Genomic DNA, 25,743 nt, shown 5'->3' on the forward strand with positions numbered 1-25,743 from the left:
ACAAGTTTTATACGAACCAAAATCGTTCTGACAAATTTTATGAGGATCGGTCAATAATCCCTCAGAAATTGACTTTATCGTTCATTACTCAATTAATACTTTTAGTTTGGAGGTGAGCGGTTTATAGTTAAGTCTCCATTAAAGGCCCTTTTCTAAATATTACCCAGATATTCATATTAATATCGATATAACATGTAACAAGCATTTCTTTTCGGCAATGATTTGAGGGAGGGTATATAAGACTTGGTATGGTCGATTAGAAATACTTTTACTTGTTCGAATTGATATGAGTTTCTAGATATGAAGACTTTTAAGGAATGTAAATAAACAAAAGCAGATTTTCTTTTTCCAAAACAATTTTCCTCTGGTAAAAACAAATAGGCGACAGAAAAATTAAAACTCGTGTAGTTTCGAAAAATTACATATGTTCATATAGACCATAATCTAGGCAAAAAAAATAGTTTATAGATTACTCCTTAGAGTAGTTAATACATAAAACCACAGGCTAGTTTATAATATATTTCATAAACTATTTGAAAACTTTGTCCATATACTACTCAAGAGACTAGAATAATCCACAGATATTAGTTCATTGTTCAGTCGTTCATAGGATATTCAATAGATTATTCTATAAACTAGTAAATAGAATAGTCTAAGGAATTTTTAATAAACTGATTAGTGCACATTCTATATAAAAATTGTTAATATAATCTATAGAAAATAGACTTGGTCACATACTAGTTTATTACCAGGCTACAGGCCATTTTAACGATCGGTTAATAAATGTACTTTTACGAGAATCTGCAGTGTCATTTATCTAACCCAAACGGCTAACCCTAGGATCATGAAATTTGATAGAAGATATCTTTTTGGATATGTAGATCCACTAAAGAGGAGGATTTTTGGATTTTGTATATTTAGGGGTAAAGGGGAAAACCGGTTTTCTTAATTATCTTACATAATATTTGCAATACAGGAAAATTGCATCTATTTCTACTCTTAAAATGAGCAGAGGCGTGTCTGGTATTTTTCTGAAATTCGTACTTTTAAGGAGTGAAAATGTGCATCAAATGTGATTTTGGTACCTTTTTGGGGTCTTTTATAACTTAACTAATAAATATAATACAAATTTTATGTTTTTTTTTTTTGGACACATTTTTCAAAATTATGAGACACCTGTTTTGTACTTTTTTTAAATCCAATCCTTTTTGGGTATAAAAGGGAAAATATTGTATTTTTGGTACTTTTTTAGCACATTTATTAACGTATTATTATGTACTAATTTTGTAATATTTTAAAACATATTTGCTAAAACGGGAAATTTAATTTTATTCAAAATCATAAAGCCATTTCTTTATAATATTTTAAAAATAGTTTATTTACTCACACAAAAAAAGCTATTGGTATATTATTTTAGAATTCGGGTACTAAGGGAACTATAGGATCAAACTTGGGTAAATTGTTTTATACTCTTTGAAAGCAACATTCCCATTGTATTTTTTAAATAATACAAATTATTTTGAAAATTGTGACCAGTACCTTGCACACAAGGAACAGCCAGCCGGACAGACGGACATATCTTAATCGTCTCAAAAAGTGATTCTTAGTCGAATGGGACACCTTAAGTTGGGTGTAGGACCAATATTTTTGTATGTTACAAACATCAGCACAAACGAATAATATCCTATAGTGGTGTAGAGTAAAGTTTTAACTTTACATGTCTTAAGGATGTCACCCACTAATCAAATGCAACTATTCTTTAGTTTTCTTGATGACATCCTTTCAAATACTAAAAAAAATCGCTTTAAGGATATCATAATGGTCCAAACTTTTATCAGAGTGTTTTTTTTATAAGTGTTGACAAATTTTTGATTTTTTTCATAGTTAAAGCTTTCAACTTTTAACAATGTACACGCATATGTATACCGCAATAAAAAAATAACGATTTAAAATTTGCTTCATATTTTTTTCTATATCAAACTCTTAACAAGTGTACGTGGGTATTGGATGCTTTTTTAACTGTCGATTTTAATTGCTGTTCTTTTTTATTTTTTCCAGTATCATTTGCAAATGTATTAAATAAATGTATCCTAAGAGATTAATACTTTTATATATTGTATTGTGTTTTTTTTATTTCTATTAAAATTCTAAATGGTCATTATTCTAAAAGGTTCCATTAAAAATCATTGTATTTTATAGTTGTTGTTTTAAAGAAAAGTAAAATGAATGAATACGAGTTTTGAGGTTAGTTTCGTTAAAACAATGAATTAAGGACAAATACCTTAAAAACAAATGATTCACATTATTAACGTTTGACTTATTTTTGAAATTATTACTTAGAGAAAGTAATAGTACTTAGTCGTGTAAGAATATTTCTATATTTATTTATAAATAACTATTATATTAATGGATATACTTAATATTACTAAATAAGTTTTTTTGTTACACTTTCTTGTTTGCATTCCAGGTGCTTCATTGGATCGTCGCAGTGGAAAATTAATCGAATCGAAAATGAAAGTTTTATACGAACAAATGCCAGTGATATATATTTATGCCATAAATACTACCGCTGGTAAAGATCCCAAATTATATGAATGTCCCATTTATCGTAAACCACAACGTACCGATTTGAAATATGTGGGTTCTATAGATTTTGAAACCGACTTCAATCCCAAACACTGGACACTGCGTGGTGTTGCTTTATTGTGTGATATTAAGTAAATCCCACAGTGCTGTATAGTTTACATGTTATACACACATACATATCTATCTATCTATCAAATGTGTGGGATTATTTGAAAAACGTGTATTTGTTTAGATGAATATTAAGATTATTTAAAATTCTGTTTTATTTATGATTGTTTTTTACTAATTGGAAGTAGAGTGTATGTATGTATGTATATCTGTCAATTTATCTGTGTCTTTTTCGTTTGCCTTTTATCATATTCTTAGAATATATTAGTAGTATCCTTATATTAATTTCTAGTTTGTTAAATTAACTCCTGTAGGCAAATTAATTATGCTTCCGTTTACAGATACAAGTTTAACGTTGCTGATAATCTTTATGGAAATCTTTAATGAAATTAGTCTTAGATAAGGTATTGTAGTAGGAGGTAAATTTTAACATACCTACATACATAAATACATATTTATAGTATATATTTAGTAATAAATATTAGTGCTACTTAGTAGCATGTTTTTAGCATACATATAAAAAATTTAATATGGAAATATATTAAAGTGGCTAATATATGTATCTAGAGAAATGGGTAAGTATGTGGAAATAATATAGTGATTGATGTTCTTTTAAATTCTTGAAAATTGCAACTTTAAAAAATGCCTGGTATTTCAGCAATTTCAAAAATTATTTAATATTTTATTGTATTTCTTTTCAAAGTAGACTAGACTATTGACTATACTGTAGACTAGACAATAGACTATACTATAGACTAGACAGTAGACTAGACTATAGACTAGACTATAGACTAGACTATAGACTAGACTATAGACTAGACTATAGACTAGACTATAGACTAGACTATAGACTAGACTATAGACTAGACTATAGACTAGACTATAGACTAGACTATATACTAGACTATATACTAGACTATAGACTAGACTATAGACTAGACTAGTCTATAGGCTATACTAGGCTATAGACTAAACTATAGACTAGACTATAGACCAGACTATATACTATACTATAGACTTGACTATACTACACTAGAATAGAATAGACTAGACTAAACTACAGACTATACTGTAAACTAGAGCTTATGAGCTCAAACGCACTATTCGAGGCGTACGGTTGTATGGTTGGAAAACAAAAGCAATGGAAAATAGAAAAAAAACCTTTATAAAACTCCTACTTGTTGAATTGTTTAACTTTTTCTGTTGCTAAGCTCAATTTATTAAAAATAAAATATCAATTCAAATAATGATTTAGACGTCTCTATGTTATTCACACATCTATTTTATGTTTGAGTGAATAAAACGTATTATTTTTATACCCTTCACCTTCATGTGAAGGGTACATTTATGTTTGTCATCCCGTTTGTAATTTTCACAATATACCCAGCAAAAACTAGGTAATGTTTTTCAATTGTAATTACTTTCGTAATAACATACCTTTTAATGACTACTACAATGGACTACATAGAAGTAGCCTAATAAGTTCTTAGTAATAATGTGTTATATAAATACTTTCTAATTCATTAGCCCTCTTGCCTGTGAAGCTTTTGAAGATGTATCCTTCTTGCCTTCAAATGATGTCACAGTGTAAAAATAATAACTTTAAATGCTATTGTGTAATTAAATTTTAACTCTTTACATGGTAATGAAAATTTTGAGCTTAGCTTTTTCGATTGAGCCAGGTCCTCTATATGTCTGTCCGTCCATTTGTGTTTTGGATAAATCTGCGGCATTCAGACCGTTAAATTATTTTCGAGAATTAGGCGAAATTAGCAAAATCCGTCCATGAACGGGGATATATAGTGAAAAGTATATAAGATTCGGCAAAGGCGAATATGTAATACATACTTGTTGTTGGTATTGTTTTATGTCACAATAAATCAGAATTTTTACAGATGACTTTTGTATGGCAATTTTAACATACATACAATCCCAGTCAGAATTTGAAAAAAATCATTCATGACTAATCAACACATTGAATATTCTTCATCGCATTGAGTATCTCAAACGAAAATTGTATTTTCATAAAATTAAAAAAGAACTATTTATTTGAAAATACAATTTTCGATACAATGCGATACTGAAAACAGGGTTTAAGTTTGACGTTTACAACAAATGATGCCTGGTACACTGAAAATAATGACATTTTGAAAATAGCCAAACTATGTGGAATACTTTTATATGACATATATTTCCTAGTACCCAGTTCAAAAAATATGAATTTTGGATTAAGTTTTTGTTATAACTGAGCGATATGGTAATATAATATTATATAAAAAGTAAAAGGCACAATTGTGAATAGTTCCACACATTGCTAACTGGAATTAATTGGTATGTAAGCGATGTGTGTTCACTGAGATGAATAGAATTCTTTTTTATCTCATATGACTCCCTGTGGACATTTTCTATTTCCTATACTCAAGTGAATTGGTGTCATAATGGAAATTTAAACAAAAATTGTTTTTATAGCTGTCATAAACAAAATAGACTAGTATGAATAAAAGCAATATTAAACAAATTTAATTTAAGAAAAGGTCATTTAGTTTCTATGTAAAATATGTTTAATACACACACATACATGGCACAATAAAAATAGATTTTTTTAAATTAAAACATAATTAAATCTAATGAAACATTATTTAATTAAACAGTCTGTTATACAAAAATTATTTTAAAATGTATTATGTGAAATTAACAGAAATGTGACTTAAAGATTTTGGAATGTGTTGTAAAAATCAGCTAATAATAATGCTGTACAGTTAGACATAACATTGTCCAAAAAATAGGTTTTTAAATTGAAAGTTTTATATAGAACAACTTTAATATACATTTATAAAAAACGAATCTATACAATTAATTTTCTACGATTTTTACAAATATTTTTTAAAGAAACTTCTGTTATATAAGAGACAGATGTAGACATTTCTGTTACATATGAAAATAAGCATATACCTAGTTTTTCACTACGTTTCGAAAATTTAGTTAAAATGTGTTTAAATTAGTTCTCGTGTTTTTCTGAAAAAGATGCATATGTGACGTATACGTAATATTTAATTTATGCTGCCACAATTTTACATGTAAAATAGACAACGTTTTGTATATCAATGGGTTAGAATTTTTTTGCAACTAAGAAATTCATAGAAGTCCTTTTATAAAAATATGGAAAAAAAGCTTTGTGTTAGTATTTTTTTGCAAAGACTAAAATTTAAATAAAATTTCTATTTATGAAAACTTTTTAAAAAATTTGTATAGTTATGTAAATTTTTACATTGACAATGTAAAATTGAAAACAAAATTTTAAATTTTGTTATCTCAGATACCTTAATTCCCAAATTTTTTAAATATAAAAGAAAAATGATTTTTTTTTTGACCATAATAGCCACACACAAATTTATATGTAACTCTTCTTAGAAATTTTTCAGATAACCAAAAAATTAAAAAAAAAGAAAAATTCTTCCAAAAATATTGCAAAAAATCACATTTTTTAAATTTGTGTATCTACCATATACAAGATGGAGTATATGGTCATAGACGCAATTAAATATATCGTCATCTGAAATGTAAAAAAAAAACAAAAAAAAAAGAAATATAATTCACTTTTGGATTGAAAATGGTCAAGTGCATCAAAATACATGTTGTTGCAAATTTTTAGAACTCTATTGTCAAAAACTCCGATTTTATTGATAAAAAGCAACACAATTGGCAATGTTTGGCGGTATAGTCATTTGACGATATATATTATGGGTACTCGTAAGATTCTAAGGCGATATATTTATGTCCGTCCACCAAAAACAGAATTAGGAAGATGAAGTTTTCCAAAAAAAATATTCTTCATTGATCAGAAAATTTTAATTCTAATATGGTATTAAAATTGACTCTACCTTCATAGGAGGATCGTTTCATAATTGAACGTACCCCCATATAGAGTCCCCCAAAAAATAATGCTCATGAAACTTAATTAAACTATATGTCGATAAACTTCGTCATAAACGAGTTTTTTGAGAACCAAAATATTTCAGTAAAAATTTTGTATGATATTACGTGAATAATTAACTTTACCTGTATATAAGTTCCCTTTCACAAAATAACATTAACGCCCATTACTTGCTTACAAATAACTGCACTATAATGAAATTCTACAAGAAAGTATTTTATAGCAACATAAATCTTTGCAACAAGTTGTATAATGTTTGCTCCAGAATTGTATCTATCCTATTGCTTAAATTATCCTTAAAATATTAAAACAACTGTATGGCAAAATTAACACAAACGCGTTAAAAAAAATAATAAATCATTATACATAATTGCATGATGATCGTTCAATAATTAATCATATTCCCCACATAAGGTTTTTTTGTAAAAAATTACTTTAACGATAGATAAAAGCATAAACAAATTTTATAAAAACATAAACCTCTAGACTAAATTGTATAATGATCGTAACACAAACGAAGAATTGAAATTGTTTGAAAAATTTACCATACCCGAGGTGTCATATTTTACGAATCCTTTAATCTGATTCTGTTGTGTCCATTAGTTCCAAATTCAAAATTAGAATTCGGCAAGATTTTTTCTCATCATCTCATCTTATGGAACTTTATTATTTATTTTTGCCAGGTACAAAAATTGATTGAAAACAAAATAATATTCCAGAATGGTTTCATGAAAATTTCCCAATATATCGTAGTTTTAGTTTTACCCTCACAGTTTATTGTTTAACATTATTCGCTTTTAGTAAAACTTTAGATGTTTGTTAACTATTATCTTGAATTTTAAATAATAAAAAAATGTTTTCTCCAAAAATCTCAAAATTAAAATCGAAAGTACAGCTAATATATAACCAATATATTTAACGTAATGACATGGATTTATTAGAATATTTCCCAAAAATTTTTAAATTGTTTTTCCCATCACCATGTAGAGGAAAAGAGGGGCCACTATTCGCAACTTCTGTAAAATTATAGGTTTTGATATTAGGGACGCAAGTTTTCAATTAAAGAAAATAAAAGCTAAAAATGTGAAAAAGTGGTGAGCGAAAATTATTAAGAAATATTGTCATCGTTGGCTTGTTTAATATTACAACCTGTATTTTGAAAAAAGCTTTCACACTTAGAAAGCTTAGAAAGTTCATATTTTATGACCTTAAAAAAGGCCTTGGAATTTTAGATAAATATTCAAATATTCTATTTATAACACCGTCTAACACCATTTTTCACACACGAACCAAACCATATACATACGAAATCACATAATTTATATGGTATCATTTTCTGATCGATTGTCCTTTTTAAAGGACTTTAAAATTTGAGGTACATTTAATTTTCAAAAATTTTTATAAAATATTTTTAGCCTCCCTATTATAAAAATATGGGTATCAAACTAAAGAGGACAATTGCAGTATTTTTATCTCGTATTTTGTTTTTTTTAAGAGTAAAAATATGTAAAAAATATCCTTATAAAAGTTTATCCTTTATTATCCTTGAAATTTTATACAAAATTGTTTAACAAAATATATTCATAATAAGGACATTAGAAAGTCTGAAATTAATTTTTATAATATTTTTTAAATATCTCAATAAATTAGTTAATACGATTTTCCCCTCTGAAAATTTTAAAGTCCTTTCTTTATATCATTAAAAAATATCTCTTTTCTTTATATCATTAAAAAATACAACATGGCGAAGGTATACCATATGCAATTAGTAAACCACGATATACATAAATATTTAAACAAGTTAGGAAAGTATAGCCGGACTGGGCCGAGCATATTATACCCTACACCAGTTGTGAATTTCTTTCAAATGTGATTTATTTTAACAAATAAAATATTTATGTTGAATTTTATTTCAATTGCGACATATTGAAGAAAAATTCATTTTCTGAAAGTGGACTAGAGTCAACTAGAGTCCTTTTTAACATCCATAAAATAAAGAAATTTTCTGAGTAAGTATTAGAGGTAACATTGAAATACATATAAACAATTAAAAACTGGAAGGACTGGATGTACGAATCATACATACACATACATTAAATGTAAATATTAAAGGTAAAGAGATTTTAGTTTATATTGGTTTTAGGGAAGCAAATAACACTGGGTATAGCAAGTAAAAAATATATTTTACTAAACAATCTAGGACAAATGTCATTTTCGAGTTATGCTAGTTCCTGAGTAATTGAGCGTTATATAATTAATTCATATAAAGTTTAAAAAATCCGAATTCTAACTCCCGTTAAGTTAGTCTATGATATACATATGTGTAAGGGAACACCATAGCGAATGATTAATATTTACAATTAAATATCACTTATACTTACATATCATTATTATTTGTAAATCCACAACAACACATACATAATTGCTAAGTATTTGTAATATTTTTTATAGCTTTATAGCGTTTATTTTTTTAATATTTTTATTTAGTAATTTTAGTTTTAAATATTTTACATTGATAAGTAAATAAATAATTGGAAATCAATAATAAATACATATATGTAATATGTTTATAATTATAGTTTTTCTTTTTGTATATACTGATGAAGTATTTCTGTTTATAATTGTTATAATTGTCTTTTAGTGAAAGTACAGAATTTTGAAATTAGTTTCATATTATTCTTGTATTTTTTGGTATTTTTTCTCAGTTTAAATAAAATATTTACATTTTATATATTTAGTTTAAAGATTTTACTTGTTAAATAAATACTTTTATTGATAAAGAAATATTTTTTTTGTTTTAAATAACTTCACATAAAATATTTTAAGCTGGAAAATAAAATAAAACAAATATATTTTTAGTAATACACTTTTGCAATGTTTTATTTTAGGTTTTTCTACGTATTTTTGTTTGTTTATTTTACTTTTAACGTTTGTTTATGTTTAATAAGTTTTATTTATTTATAATAAATATTTTTAATACATCTTTTTTCGTTATTTCAACAAACATTTATTTTGTATTATGTATATATAATTTTATTTAATTTTTTTTGTTTAACTGCACATTTACAAACAACAGCTTTATAATATGGAACATTTTTTCTTCTTTAATTTGTTTTTTTTTTTTTTTTTGGTTTTTCATAAATTTACAATAAATTGTTTTTTAATTGTAAAACATAAATAAAATATATTGAAATTTATTTTAAAAATAAATTCATAAGTTTTGTCTTTTTAAATATGTAATAAAATATATATACTTACATGAAAATAGTTTCGTTTTAAGTCATTATTATTTTGTACTGTAGAAGTTATATTTTGTTTGTAAAAAAAATTTAATTTTATAAAGTATTTTAAACTGAAAATAAAATAATACAATTTTTAAGATATTAAGAAAAATTTTAATAAAATTTGAAAAAAATATTTTAATTGGAAGATATACTTTACTTGTACCATTAGATTAACTCCTAAGAGTATGCTTTACTTTTACAGTTTACTAGCAGAGTTGGTACTCATTATATTAAGCATAATGATCACACTTAATGATCATGAAATGTATATGTTCTTTAAGTTCTAGAACGAGGAATTATTACTTTCAAACTAGTTCTAATGAATTTGAATCACACTTAATGATGAATAACGATCACACTTAATGTTCATTTAAACGGAAATGAATATGTTCTATAATGAGTTCTGAACGACGAATTATTACTTGCATACTTGTTCTAATGAATAAGGATCACACTTAATGGTAGTTAAAATGGAAATAAATATAATCTATAACAAGTTCTAGAACGACAAATTATTAGTTTCAAACTTGTTCTAATGAACAAGGATCACTTAATGACGAATAATGATCACACTTGAAGATCGTTAAAATTTAAATAAATATATGTGTTGTAACAAGTTCTATAACGACAAATTTTTACTTTCAAACTAGTTCTAATGAATAAGGATCACTTAATGACGAATAATGATCACACTTAAAGATCGTTAAAATTGAAATAAATATATGTGTTGTAACAATTTCTAGAACGACGAATTTTTACTTTCAAACTAGTTCTAATGAAATTGTTAATGTTTTAATTAAACAAATTTTAACTTTTTTGTTTAATAAAATCTACTTTTGATCATTATCCAGCAAAGACACGGTAAAGACTTACTAAATAACTTACTTTTAAATATCTACTACATATTCTCTGCATTACTTAGAAGGAGTTTAATAATGACTTACAAATAACATGTTACATAAGTACTTACTTTTTAGCCTTAACATAGTGCATTCGAATATTGGCACAAGCAAAAAATTTAGTCATAATGTCCATGGACATAGTGACAATTTCAAAAGTGTCACAATGTGTAAGAACAATGCGACAGAAAGTCCATGGATTTCAAAAAGTCTATTTACCAAAAAAGTCTTATTTTAGCGAAGCCGGTATTCGAAATTCAACAGAGTTTGAAAACCTGCGGCCGGTCGAAGGCCATCTATACAGGACACTTTTTAAAAGTAATCCAAAATGTAATAACACCAAATTTAGGAGCAATTCTTTTCGGAATAAGCGTGTCCCTTTCTTAAATTCTAAACAAATTTTCCAATACAAATTCTAAACAATCCAATACATTAACACCCAATTACAGGCGATCGTAGTAAGTCCTTACCTAACTCTATAAATGTAAGTGAGTGTGGTAAGTACTTAACTTTATTTGTGCAGGCGATTGTAGTAAGTCCTTACCTAACACCCTATTTGTAAGCGAGTGTGCTAAATATTTAACTCCACTTAAATCACCGTTTCAAAATAATGATTTAACGTGCTAAGAAGTAATTAAATTAGCATTTTAAATCCCTTACTTTTTAATGAAAGTTTTTGCTAAGTTAGGCTAGTATATAGAAACGGCCTGTGATTTTTTATAATCTTAAAAATATAATGAGTATTTTTTTCTATCCAAGTGGTGACCAAATACATGATTCATTGCGATTTCTATAAAATATACATAATAATTATTGGTAAATTATAAAAAAAATAAAATTTGCTTTAAAACTAAAATCTAGTAAAACAAAAAAAAAAATTATTAAAAATTAAATAAATTGTCTTAATAATTAACAGCTGCCCACGAAGAGTCAATTTCTCTTTAAGAAAAATAAATTAAGTTATGGGTTTGGGATAGAGCTCGCATTCTTTTAATTAATATTTATTTAAGAAGTGTGTGTGTATGTTTTTTTAAATCCGCCCGCGGAAAATTGTATTTTGTGTCTATTGATTTAGTTATGGTAATTATAGAAATTAATATAAAAAAGGCAATTTCATTTAAAAGATGAAACATAGATTTTGTGAAGAAGAAAAGTGCTCTAGATAAAATGTTACTAATCACTCTAGAGATATAGGTGAGAAAATACTTTTTCAATGAATTTATCAAATTGAATCAATTGAATTAATAATAATAGCTGCATCTCCTATAAGATTCAAAGCTATTCTTTAAATCCAACCCAGGTGTTTGGAGTTCCAGATAATACTGAAAATTATTTTCCATATAAGATAAAATTGAGGGCTTGACGAGTATTAGGCAACGTCTGAGTAAACTATTCGGTAGTTTCTATAGTCAAACATCTATCTGTAAAATATCTAATTAATCACATCTAGGCAGATGTTTAGCATCATCATGTTTCAAGACGTTTGTGAGTCAATAAGTAAATGTCATAAAAATTTGCTAGGTTTAATGACGTCATAAGGTCTCAATTTAATGAGTTATTATATCATGAAAATAATCTAGGAAGAATCTAGAGTGTGGTGAAGAATAATAAATATTATTGGCAAATGTTCCTATTATTATATCCTACACCACTTTAGTGGGGAGGATATATTGGGTTTGTGCCTTAAAATATATCAATCGGCTCAGAATCATTTTCAGAGTCGATTTAGCTATGTCCGTCCCTCCATGTAAACTTTGTAATTTAACTACAGGTCGCAATTTTAAAGATAATTCAATTATTATATAAATACTCCTATCTCGACAAAAAGCTGCAAAAACCAAGTTCTATACAAGACTTGATGACTCTCACGAATTCCAAAATAATAATAGGTCCTCATATGACCCTAGCCCCTATGAAAAGCCCCCATCAAAACCACTAAAATGTCCACAATTTTATTCAACAATAAAGAGCTTAAATATGTATATCTGAGGCAAGGTACAATTCAACTTAAATGCTTTATTATGGCAACTAAATCTTATTATATTTTCGTCAAAGGTGTAGGGTGTTATATGGTCGGCCTCGCCCGACTATAATTTCTTACTTGTCTATATTAGATTTGTTTAATAGAAGATCCTTCTTGAAAATAAAAATGAGTTAGAATTATTTTCCAATTTCAAACGTTATAAATTAAAATATTATTAGCTCATGCCATAGCCGATGAATCATTATAAAATATCAAGTGTCATTATCCTTATTTCACCCATATTTTAAGTAGATCCGCACCAGTGCGAAGGCTCAAAAGTTGAAAATAGTACTCTTCCGATATACATAGTTCTGTGGACTTTTGACACGTATTTGAAAAAAATTACACTGGGAGAAAAAACGTTCCAAATTTCAAAATAACTTGATTTGAGCGGCGTTATATATTGGTATCTAGAAGGCATAGACTTATCCCAGAAATATCTGTCTTTAAATTAAAATTAAAAATTAAAGTTATACAAAACAATATTAAGTTAAATAAGTCTGAATCTGGACAGGGGCCACTTTTTAAAACCGAGGAAAAAACCTTTGAAATCGCAATATTTCAGAAATGCGACCTGATAAAAAGAATTGAGTTCACAGCTACAGTAAATAGTTATTTCCAATGAAAAATACGTTATTTTTTTTTTGGAAAATGATGTCACAACATGCCAAAAAAGTATAATATCCTGCGATATCCTTCAAAAACACTTTTTCCATTTCTTATTAAGAATGAACGATATTCGTCAAAATAAAGTGTGTGGTGAAGTTAAATCCATAAAAAGTCCAGCCGTTTAGTTTTGTGCATGTAAGGGTTAAAATCCCCCCAAAAAATATCCCATCAAAACAAATGTTTTGAAAGTGAATTCTAAAAGTATTTGTAAAGTCATTCTAAAAAGTTTAATATTCTGCGATATCTTTCGAAAAGAATATTTCAGTTTTTAATCAAAAATGATATTTAAATAAAGTGTGTAAAGTCATATCCAGTGGTTTAGTTTTTTGCGTTAAAGGGTTGGGCGCAACTTTCAATGACGGATAAAACCCCTAAAACACCAAAAGTTTTGCACTACTTCTGGGCATTTTTCAAATCCATTTCGCTAGACCATGGCCCTTAATTTGTTGCATAGAGTTTTTTAATGATGGAACTCGATTGCAGCTTTTATGAGTAAATTTTCTTTTAAATGAATTTGCCTTTTTTAATTTACTAAGAAAAAAGTTTGTTTATTTTATGAATATTTACCCAATTCACAATCTAAGTCGTATCGTTGTAGCGTTGTATGTCATAAAAATTTTTTTAAATAAAAATTTTTTAAAACAAAAGAAAATCAATAGTAATAAAGTTACGACATACTACAATACAACCGTACAACACCGATTGTGAATTGGTATAATTGTTTTTTCGAAAACATTTTAAAAATTTTCTTTTTAAATTTTGATTTAGTGTTTTTTTTTAATATACATAATTAATAAGTATTTATTTAGTTACATTCACCATTGACTTCGTTTAATGCAATTAATTATATTTTTGATTTTTGTTTTTTTTTTTTTTTTAAACATATATTCCCTAGTTATAAATATTTATATGTTATTTTATTATAATATTTTGTCATTTTGTTGTACAATTACTACTTAACACATTAAGCAATACAATACACTCAAAAATTGTTTTAATCGTTTATTCGTTATTAAGCCTTATAACATGGTTAGAATTAAGGTATTTTTATACTTTTTTTGTTTTTTCAATTTTTTTCTTGTAATAATTGTCTTTAAGAGTTTAACAATAATGTTGTGTATTTATATAAATTTATAGAGGAATTTAACATTTTTTTACTTTATCAATAAAATAAACATACCGATTGGGGAGTAGTGGGGTAAGTTAAAAAGCGTTTGTTGTGGTGTATTGAGGGTATGGAAGGTTTGCTCAAATAAATTTACTTTCTCGTTAAATGATTTTGATTTTTATGCAAATGATACAAATAACGTTGTATCTGATAATCACCATTATTATCATTGACTTCATTTTTAAAATCATTTGCATTTGGATTTGACGATATTGGATTTGCATCATTAAGATCTAGATTCAAATCATTCTTATGATGATGAAGTTGATGATTATTAATCAATTGTAAACGTTTTGTATCATCGTTTCTGTTGCTGTTACTGTTGATTGATTTTTCAAATGTTAACGTTTCACGTGGCTCATTTGCGGGGGAGGAATGCCCATCATTTGATTGTTTTATATGTTTCAAGGAATGTTTTTCATTATTGCCCAATACCCCATTAAAAACCATCATGTCCTGTTCACCATTCTCCTCACCAGTCTCATCTGCAGCATCTAAGAATGATGATGTAAAAGCATTGTTAATGTAATTGTTATCGAATGGTGTTGCACTGGATTCGTATGGCAACCAAGGTTGTTGTCGTTGTTGCTGCTGCTGTTGTTGTTGTTGTAGATAATCAAAAATTAATGTTGTGGGTATTAATTCGTAGTCATAAGGTTGCAAATGTTGCATTTGCTGTTGCTGCTGCTGTGATTCATGTACATCATCATAGAGTGCTGCAACCAGTGGTGAAGAGTATTTGTTGGCCATACGTTTGCCCACGTTTTTCAATATGGCTCGATTCAATTCCACCTTTGGCGTGAAGAGAAAAGAATTGAAAGAATGTTTAGAAAGAAATTAAGTGAAATAAAAGTTTTGTACCAATAGGGAAATTAAAAAGTTTTAAATATTTCAATTTATTCTTTAAGAAAAACAATGTGAAAAAACGAAAAAAAACACCACATATATAATGTGCTTGATTGAGCATAATTTCTTAGAGCTACAGTTCAGTTGTTTGTTATATGTTTTTTTTTTTCATTTCTTAAGAATACTTTGTATTCATCAAACAAAATGTTTATTGAAAATTTCTTTGTTTGTAATATTGATTGTATCATTAGACATTTAAATTGCTACTGAATAATAATAATACATACAAAAGTATTTACATACATAAATGTCTAAGTAATAGATATAAAAGTGTGTACAAGATCTTTTAACAACATCTAGTACCCTACAACATATAACGTAATATCTCCAGCATTTTCTTAGGCTTAAACAACACATGAGTTTCTGTGTGTTGCTATTTTTTTAACAAATAATTTTCCAATTTAATTATAAACAAAGTAATATATAACAACAACATAAATTTAACTTGACTTTTACAATGAATACGAAACGTACATATGTTGTAAATTAATCTATAATGGTAGCAATGTTATATCAACTCGCTTTAAGCTGTACTAAGAACGACATTATCATTAATCATATTTTATTTAATTTTTTTTAAAATTACATTTCATTTTCTTGGCCTAAAAATGTATGCCAACACAAATTTAAATGTATGTATAATCTTTGAACGTTTTTTTTTCTAAAAAAAACATTAAACATTAAAGCAGACACGTAAATTTGATATTTATTCAGTTTTAAATTTTAAAATCACTCTACTGTTAAACATATACACTGAAAAAAACCATGCCTAATATATACGAAAAATGTCGTACATTGTACGAATCGTTCGTTGTTTCGCACCACGAAATACTTTCGTAATATTTACGAAATTGTTCGAAATATTTTAGTATAATGCAAAATATTATTGAAAAAAGTAATTTAAATAAATTGAAAAAAGGGAATTTTGAATAAATATGGTAAAATTTACGAAATATTAATTTATTCAAACATTTTTGTTCATTTTTAAATAAATTTTCTAATTTTAGTTCAAAATTATTCTCCACACGAATTTTCGATTTTTTTATGAAAATAATTCGAGAATAATATTATACTTTTTGTTAAATTTTATAAAAATGTTGTAGTTTTATTTAATCATAATATAATAATTATCATTATGTTTAATTTCGCTAAAATTTAAGAACAAAAATATTACGAAAGGTTTTCGTACTTTCGTAAAAATAGAAAAGGGTTTTATTAAATAATATTTCGTATTATACTCGAAATTTTTGTAAATATTACGAAAATAGAAGTTACGACATTTTTTTCGTAAAGTTGAGCATGGATTATTTTCAGTGTAGTTGACGTTTGTCGTTTTATCATTTGCAATTTTTTTCTCAATGATTGATGTATTACATAATAAATTTGTTCATTTCATTATTTAAATTAAATTTAGTTAAAATAAAGTAAGAAATTATAGTCGGGCGAGACCGATCAAGGTGTAGGGTGTTATACACCTATTACAAGAAGTAAAATGTAATTTCGTTTTGATAATAAAACATTTAAGTTGAATTGTACCTTGAATCAAATATACTTAAGACATTTATTGTCGAATAAAATTGTGGACATTTTTGAAGAGAGCTTTTTATAGATGCTAAGGTCAAATAAGGATCTATAGTTATAGATTTAGTCAGGGTCATCAAGGCTAGTATACAACTTGTTTTTGCAGCTTTTTGTCGACATACGAGTATATTAAACATAATTATGAAGTTAAAATCCCTACTCGGCGGGTTCAGTTGTATAGGGGCTAGGTGAAATAATAGACTAATAATAATAAATATTTTCAATAAGCTTAAGGTACCATAGTAAAAGTGGCAAATTTAATTGAATTATCTCCAAAATTGTGACCTAAAGTTTAATTACAACGTTTACAAGCCCTTTTCGGGGTTTAGTTGTATGCGGGCTAGGCTAAATAATAAACCGATCTTAACCATTTTCAGCAGGCTTGAGACAATAGAAGATTATGCACCAAATTTAATTGCATTATTACAATTGTAGTTTGATTACAAGGTTTACTAAATGGACAGACGGACGAACAGACAGAAGGTTGGACATAGCTAAATCGACTCAAAAAATAATTCTGAGCCGATTGGTATACTTTAAGGTGGATATAGGACCAATATTATTGTGCGTTACAAAAAAAAGCACAAACCCAATATACCCTCCACACTAAGGTGGTGTAGGGTATAAAAAGTAAGAGTTCAATACTCGGCTATGCTAGAATACAGAAATTACACAGTTACACATCATGGTGTATTGAAATCTTTAAAAGCGTCTAATGGGTTATATTATCCTTTAAGTTGTTATTTATAAACAAATGATTATTTTTTAAAGTAAAGTTTGGTAAAAAAGTGCTACCAATACCTCTAGTATGTCGGGACTATAAACTGGTGTTTACAATTCAATTTTTGACTTGATCTTGCATGTATTCAAAAGCCATCTATATCTGGTACTACGGGTCGGGTCAGTTGTCCACAGGACTATGTCTGGGCTGGTCATTTGGTTGGGTTCCATCGGGATCCACGTTGCTGTGGATTAAACCCAAATTCGCGGTTAAAACACTGATACATGGAGAAATATAACTTTCATGATAAATTTCGTTCGTTCCTTGATGCTAGATGCGGAACAAATTACAGAGGATTTGAGCTGATAATATACGAGGTATACAAGGTGGAGTTTTCTGATGTTTTCTGATGTCTAATCTGATTCTATAGAGAGAATGGAGTAATTTTTGGATTTTATGGATAAGAGTGCTGCTATAACGATGTGTTAGACTATGGTCTATCAAGAAGGGACTGATGAAAGACGTGGTGCAAGGTTGTCATTGCCGTTCCTTTAATTTATCTGCAATTTTCGGGCATGGTTGAGTGCGTTGGAGTTTACTCTAAAACATGCTCAACTTATCATAGTGAGCAAAGTGCACGTATATTGACGGGACCATCCATATATGTAAATTGCAGCCTGCGTGTAGGATACACAAATAAGATAAAAAAGATCACCGTGTGATAGGTACTCACTTAAAGCACTTTAACTTAAATACCCTTCGCACGAAGAAAAATAGACGGAAGGACATCGTATTAAGGATTATACTTATTTTTAAAGGAATTTGGTAAATACTTGTTTATATTGGTAAATTCTTGTTTGTAATCTTCCCCCATCTAAGTGTTATTGCATATTCCCGAGTAAAGAAGAGCTATCAATGTCTCTAGACTGCCGGGACAAATCACCAGTTGATGTACCCTTTCCTTATAATGATCTGATAATTTTTCTTATCGAGGTGGTTTAAACCCAAAATCGCAGATAGAAACGACATACGGATTACTGTGTGGCTAAGCGCTGGGAATATTTGTACAAAATGCATCTTTTCAGTTGTAAAGGGTTCTATAACTAATTAATCCAAATACACCTAAAATTGAATCTTTGGAAAATTATGTAAATATCGCCATTGATTCGATACTAAACCAAGCAATGTTTTTTTCCACTTCTACACGGATGGCTGGGAAAAAACACAGGCATGGAGTTCTACATTGAAATCCTAGAAACAAAAGATCTAATCAAAGGCAAAAGTCTCTGCAATAACGGAAAGTGTAACCTGGACTAGAATAAATAAGGTGCCAACATGGGTTAATATATACCAATCTGGTGATTAGATTTAATCGAAGACATACTGGATTATGAGATAAAGGAGCGCAAAATAGGTATATCTCTTTGGATTTGAAACAGAATACATCTTTCTATAAACCCAACTATGGCTTGGATAAACATTTGTGTAAATATTCGATATGTTTCTTGTTGGAATCTTAAGCAGACCTATAAAAAACCTTTAACACATTTAACTACCACGACAAATCAATTTGTGTATGCAACAAGATTTGTCTACATACACGAGTTTTTATACGTTCTGTTTAACATCCTATATATGTATAATCAGCTTTTGTGTGCACTTTGTGGGGACATAAAAATACAGTAAATTTGTGTCCACAACCCATAATAGCCTAAGTCAAGAGAGATTACATTTAATATTTAGACTCAACAAATTCTTTCACCTTAAAATTGTGAAAATTTTGGTTTCCCCATGTATCATATTGTGTTACAAACTAGAGGAGATAGATAATTGTCCCAAATATTTCTAATTTGTCGTTAAAAATGTTCTAGAATAGAGATGTAAACTTTCCCATAACTTTCTGAAAAACATTTTAGTGTGAAAATTTTATTCTTAATTTCCAAGCCACTTTAACCATCATACAATTAACCACCATCCTAATGAGTAAATGTATATGTGTGTATATTCAAATACGTTTATGTATGTGGAAAAACATTATGCGGTTGAATTGTGGAAAATACTGTAAAAAGTTGTTAGTGTCACTTGCTTCATGCAAACAACCAAATTGATGTAGTAAATGTTTAAAAAAAAATCTTGCAAAAGAATTTCTTTAAATGTGTTTACCGAAGGAAGACTGCCGCTGTTGACTGAGCATTTTTAAGTAAAGGAGTGTTGTTTGAAGAAAATAAAACACCAGCATGCTTTAGGTACTATGAAGGAAAATTTTTTGTTGAAAAACAAACAAGAAATAAGTGATGAAAATATGTTTACTAAATATCTGTAAACAGGAATGGATTTGTTTTTATATTTACTTCTACCACTACACAAACACACACATTTATGTAAAATGCCTTGAGTTTTTATACTTTTACATACATAGACTGAGTGAAAAGTACACATATTGTTTTCGATAAGTTTGTTGTATATATCCCTGTAGTTCTGGGTGATTGTCTTGAACCATATAGTATTTATACCCTACGATAGTATTCATTATGTCTTAGACTAGAAAGTAGAAATTTCAAAAGGTCTCCAGAAGAAAATCGTGTTAAGCTGTGTTTCTTATCTATTATGTGCAACTTAATGTGCTGTTTCTAGATCACGAGCGATTAGTTTAAGCAAAAATTTTACTTGTGTTTTGTTATTGTAACAAAAACAAAATACAAAATAAATTTAAACTCAAACTACTCATACTTTATTTAGAAACCACACGTAAATCTAGTTAGACTATTACATCGAACCTTAACCGAAAGCAACTGATTCATCAGGAACGATAATATACGATCAATGGACGTTGTACCTCCCATATGAATTTTATAATAAATCATCGATATCGATGTAAACATTTGGGTAATTAGTTGGCGGAAATTTAACCGAGATAAGATGTCCTGTGAACAAGTAGTTTACTCAAGTACTGGAGATTTCTAATCTCCGACAATGGCAGCGGCGTTGCACATTTCATTCTTGCTAAACGTGAGTGCATGTTTCACCTGTATCACCACCAACTAGTTACTAACGCCTTACTAATATTAAATTCCCAGCTAGCATTTTTTGAAATTTTTGATCACATTCGAGTCATTTATGTCTCTTCTGCACGATTAAAATGATCATATATGCGCTCATTTTCTGATCATAAATGATACATTCGTCGGGAGAAAATGGTACCCTACCTGCGACTCTTCTAAATGAGTCATTTATGAGCCCCACTTCTGATCAGTTATGACTCATTTTTAAATCTTTTTTGAGTCATTAATGAGCCAAATAACTGGTCGTTTTTGAGTTATTTTCAAATCATATTATAGTAATTTTTGAGTCTTTCCTGAGTAATTTTTATGTTTGTTATAGACAAATGCAATACAACAGAAAACAGTTTTTGATCTTCCGACTGCGGGAAATTTAACTACAAACTAAATTTTTAAACAATCATATTTCAAACACCTGTATGTTCTATTTATGATTGGTATACATTTTGGTATTGTTTTTTTCAAATAAATCATATTTTAAACATTAATTCGCCCAACTATCTTCTGTAGAAGACCATTAAACATATAAAATGATTATAATTAAAGCATAATATAATTTCAATTTCATTGACAGAAAATCGACTTTATAAAAATCACAAAAATTCAAGTACTTATACATTTTATTTTATAAACGAAATGAGAATTATATTAACTTATTTTAGGCCACACAAATTGTTTTGCTAACTCTTCCAAAACAGTCTTTTCTGAGCCCCATTTCTACTCAGTTTCGACTCATTTTTGAATCGTTTTTGAGTCATTTTTAAGTGTAAGTTTAGCTATTTCATTAAAACAAAAACAATAACATAAGGAACAATTTTAGATCTTCCTAGGAGTCAAAAATGACTCAGTTTACTGATTAATCATCCAACAATTTTCCAAATACTAGCTGGGATTATTGACATTACGGTGCATCAGTCTTTTAACCAACATTCTCTGCCAGCGAATTTGGACTTAAAACAAAGCTAACACCAGGATCCCAAAGGACCGGAAGAAGGAAAGACCGAGTAGACATTTAATCATTATCAGTTTATAGACTAGTCAGTTTAGATGAGGTCTTTTATAAATATAATAAAGGGGGAGTGAAAGGGATAGTAAACCTCAACAATAGAAGTTTTTCCCATAAAGAAGCACACAGAAATTAATGCCTAAAAATATCATACTACTACTTTTTAAACTGCTGGGTTGGATGGAAAACACACACATGAGTATGTTCTTACATTTGTATATGTTTACATGTCTCACACAAATTGTCATTTGTAGAGATTATACGATTGAGTAATCGAGCACAAAATTTAAATTGCGTATAAATTTTATATATATGTATTGGTTACTATAAACCTACAGTTCGTGATGAATGTAACCCACAAAGTAATGGAAAGAAGAGTAATTTATAAACTCTAAATGGATAATTACAATATTTTATCCACTCACGATTACTTGAAGACGCAAAAGTGATGGCTAAATTTTTGTTGTCCTTAAAGTAACCATAACCATAGTTATAGTTTCTACGTACGTGATAAATTATCCAAAAATATAAATCTATATAAATTCTAGACATCCAAATATTTAAACATTTGGGGAAATTGTGTAAGGGATACATTGACTTCTTGGCAAACTATTGGGCTGGATTTGCTCTTTGTGTTTGAAAGGTGTATTAAATATATTTAGTTAAAAACGTTTTAACATATTAAATTATACAGACTTGTGGTAATAAGATTTTAGCTGATTGTCTGTCTCCCGTATAAATTGTAATATAATTATGTGACATTTTTTTAACCCACTTCTAAGTTATTTTTCAAAAAAAAAAATATATCTTAAGAAGAGGTTTTGTTAAAAAAAAATACGCCTTGGTTTCCTTAAACTTTTTGAGGTTTGGAATTTTTAATTTTTTAAGAAAAATATTTTAAATTTAGCAAAATCTAAATCACATTAGGTGGATTTTTAAAATAAGTTAAAACTTAATGAAAAACTTTAATAGTATGTCCTCTTACTTATAAAATGCTATTCGTAAATATTCCCAACAAAAAAGGACTCCCAAAGAAGCGAAAAAAAAAGTAGAATTAACTTCTTGGAAGTACTAAAAAGACTTTAAGAAGTTATGATTTTAACACAGGCTTATCATAGGAATATTCTTTTTATTTAAATAAAAATTGATTACATCTGAAGTCATTCTAGGAAGTAATTTTTATGTTATTTTTTGGAAGTTATTAGAATGTGAAATTGTAGTATTGTAGAATACAACTAATTCAACTCAAATAATCTATATAAATAAAAAAGTAGCGTTACTGACTGACTGATTCATCATCGCACAGCTCAAATGGCTGAGCCTAGAATCATGAAATTTTGACAGTAGATGTGTTTTTGATTATGTAGATCCACTAAGGAGGGATTTTTGGAAATTTGTACATTTACAGGTAAAACAGGGTTTCTTACACAATATTAGTGATATAAGAAAAATTTTAAATGCACCTGTATCTACTCTTAAAATGAACAGATGGGTGTCTGGCACTTTTTTAATTTCGTACTTTTAAGGGGTAAAATGTGTAAGAAAGGTGATTTTGGTACCCTTTTTGAACCTTTATAACATTTGAAATAATTAACATAATCAAGTTTTTATAAATATTTTGGATACATCTCCCAAAATTATGAAACACCTGTTTCGTACTTTTTTAAAATTTAGTCCTTTTTGGTTGTGAAAGGGAGAAAAGTGTATTTATAGTACTTTTTTTAGCACATTAAGAAAACTTTATTTTTATTTGAATTATTGAATTATTCCTATTAAATTACGGACTAGCTTTGTAGTATTCTTGATATTTCACTGGGGAAAAAAGTACCAAGAAGGGAAAAATCGGGAAATTTAATTTTATTCAAACTTATTGATCCAATTTTTATAAAATTTCAAAATGTGTTTATTTACTCACACAAAATAAGCTATTAGTATATTATTTTGGAATTCGAGAACTAAGGTCTATATAGAACTAAATTCGAGTAAATTGTTTGGTACCTTTTTGAAAGCACAATTTTCTGGAACAAATGAATGCAGATTTGAATCGTTTGAGTTTTATCTGTGATATATATCACATAAATTGTCCTTTTTTAATTTTCTAAAATATTCAATCTAGGAACATTAATTTTTAACATACATGCTTTTGACTGAATAATATTCTGTAAGTAGGGACTATTTGGTACTTTTTCTATTCTTCAAATGCTACCTTTTAGATTCTTTATAATGGTTAACCTAAACTACCTAAACAAAATTTTGAATGCATTTAATTTAAGGTAGGGAAGCGAAGCATCCAGGTTATGCTAGTTATATTATGCTAGCATAACAACTTAATAATTTTCTTTAATTTTCCAGATTCCAATGTAAAAGTTTTAACCTTATAGCTCGAGATAAATTTATTCTTATATCAAAAATATTTATACCTAAAGAAACTGTGTAAAGCATTTAATGTTCAAAAAATATAATTTACACAAAAAAGAAATGCTAAAAATTCTTCATTAAAATAACTTATTTCAACTACATACTGTGTTTGGCAAGTTTTGTTTTTTTTATAAAAAAAATATTGCTGTAAAAAGTTATTCTTTTGATGCGATTTCTTAGTATTTTGCATTTATGCTCAATATTTAAATAATTTTCCTTTTTTTACCACAAAATAACCAACATTATACATTTTATTGCAAACATAAGACTAAAATGTGTACATTGTTTTTTCTTATTATTAGTATTTGGGCAAAGAAAAATATTTCTTTTGTGAAACTTACCTGTCTCGAATTCTCTTTCATTTGCCTACGAGCTATTTCCAGTAACAAACGTTGCCTCAAAACATCCAGTGGATTTACAATTGACAACGATGGTTTGTTACGTTTCGAACGGAAGTAGTCATTCTGCAAAGAAAATGAGAGAAATATGAATGCGAAAAAATATTTAATAAAAACTGTGAAATTTAAAAAAAAAAAAATAAGTTTTAGAGAAAAATATTAAATTACAAAATGGTGGAGTATTAGATTTTAACGGTGAATGGACCTTTGGCCATTTGTTGAATAAGTTTATTATTTTTTTATAATTTCATTTATAAATATTAAAGGTTTAATTAAAGTATAAAAAATTATTAAATTATATTTTTAATTCAGCATTCTGCGCAAAACTTGTTTTGTTATTTGTAATGTTAAGAATCGATTTTTATGTCAGATTTATCCCCAACCCGAATATACTTATATTCATAATTAACAATAGATTTGCTTAAATATATATATTTTTTTATGCAACAAAATACATCGTTGTTGGACACTTTGAAGAAGAACTATACGTTTAAAATGGGGTCCATCAAAAACACACTTTCTTTGTAATATCGCCAATAGACCAAACTTCTATATTTCCCTCCTAAAGCTGTTACCTTGACGATCTTGTCCATATTGATGTTACAGCAACGTATGTGAAAACTGATACTGTTAAATGTATCATCGGACCTTGAATACTCTCGTTTATTGGAAAGGCCCTTACGGGGTGCATGAGGAAGCTCTGGATTAAATTCAAACTTGCGGGAAAACAATGTTGCAATGGACAATCCGATAACCTGCATAACAATCAGCTTAGTTGCAATTCAAAGTGTTGTTTCTTCATCTCGAAAGTTATGCAATGATGCAGCAATGGCCAATGATTTGATTATTTAAGCAAAGTACTGTAGAGAACCACACCGGGGCTGTGGTAAGTCAAGTAATAAACTTACTCTGCAATTGTAAAAGTACCACCGCCCGATAAAGGCAACCCGACAGGTGTTCACGTAAGGCACTTATACACTTCT

At 27.9% G+C, this 25,743-nt stretch overlaps 2 protein-coding genes across 3 annotated transcripts in view; one reads left to right on the forward strand and one right to left on the reverse strand.

The window, feature by feature from the left end:
* LOC111678073 (dynein axonemal heavy chain 5) overlaps positions 1 to 3,125 on the forward strand; it is a 67,469-nt gene extending 64,344 nt beyond the window's left edge. Inside the window, 1 exon segment of the mRNA XM_046947919.1 lies at positions 2,468 to 3,125. Within this exon segment, the coding sequence (XP_046803875.1) occupies positions 2,468 to 2,721 (254 nt within the window). The 3' untranslated portion in view covers positions 2,722 to 3,125.
* Positions 3,126 to 14,219: 11,094 nt separating this feature from the next.
* Positions 14,220 to 25,743, reverse strand: part of LOC111678072 (probable serine/threonine-protein kinase dyrk1) — a 51,291-nt gene continuing 39,767 nt past the window's right edge. For both annotated transcript variants that reach the window (XM_046949390.1, XM_046949391.1), the window contains exons 3-4: positions 24,704 to 24,826; positions 14,220 to 15,463 (exon numbers count right to left, since the gene is read on the reverse strand). In XM_046949390.1, the coding sequence (XP_046805346.1) occupies positions 14,762 to 15,463; positions 24,704 to 24,826 (825 nt within the window). In that variant the 3' untranslated portion in view covers positions 14,220 to 14,761. The remainder of the gene's footprint in view (positions 15,464 to 24,703; positions 24,827 to 25,743) is intronic.

The sequence above is a fragment of the Lucilia cuprina genome, chromosome 4 (assembly GCF_022045245.1).
Source record: "Lucilia cuprina isolate Lc7/37 chromosome 4, ASM2204524v1, whole genome shotgun sequence".
NCBI lineage: Eukaryota > Metazoa > Arthropoda > Insecta > Diptera > Calliphoridae > Lucilia > Lucilia cuprina.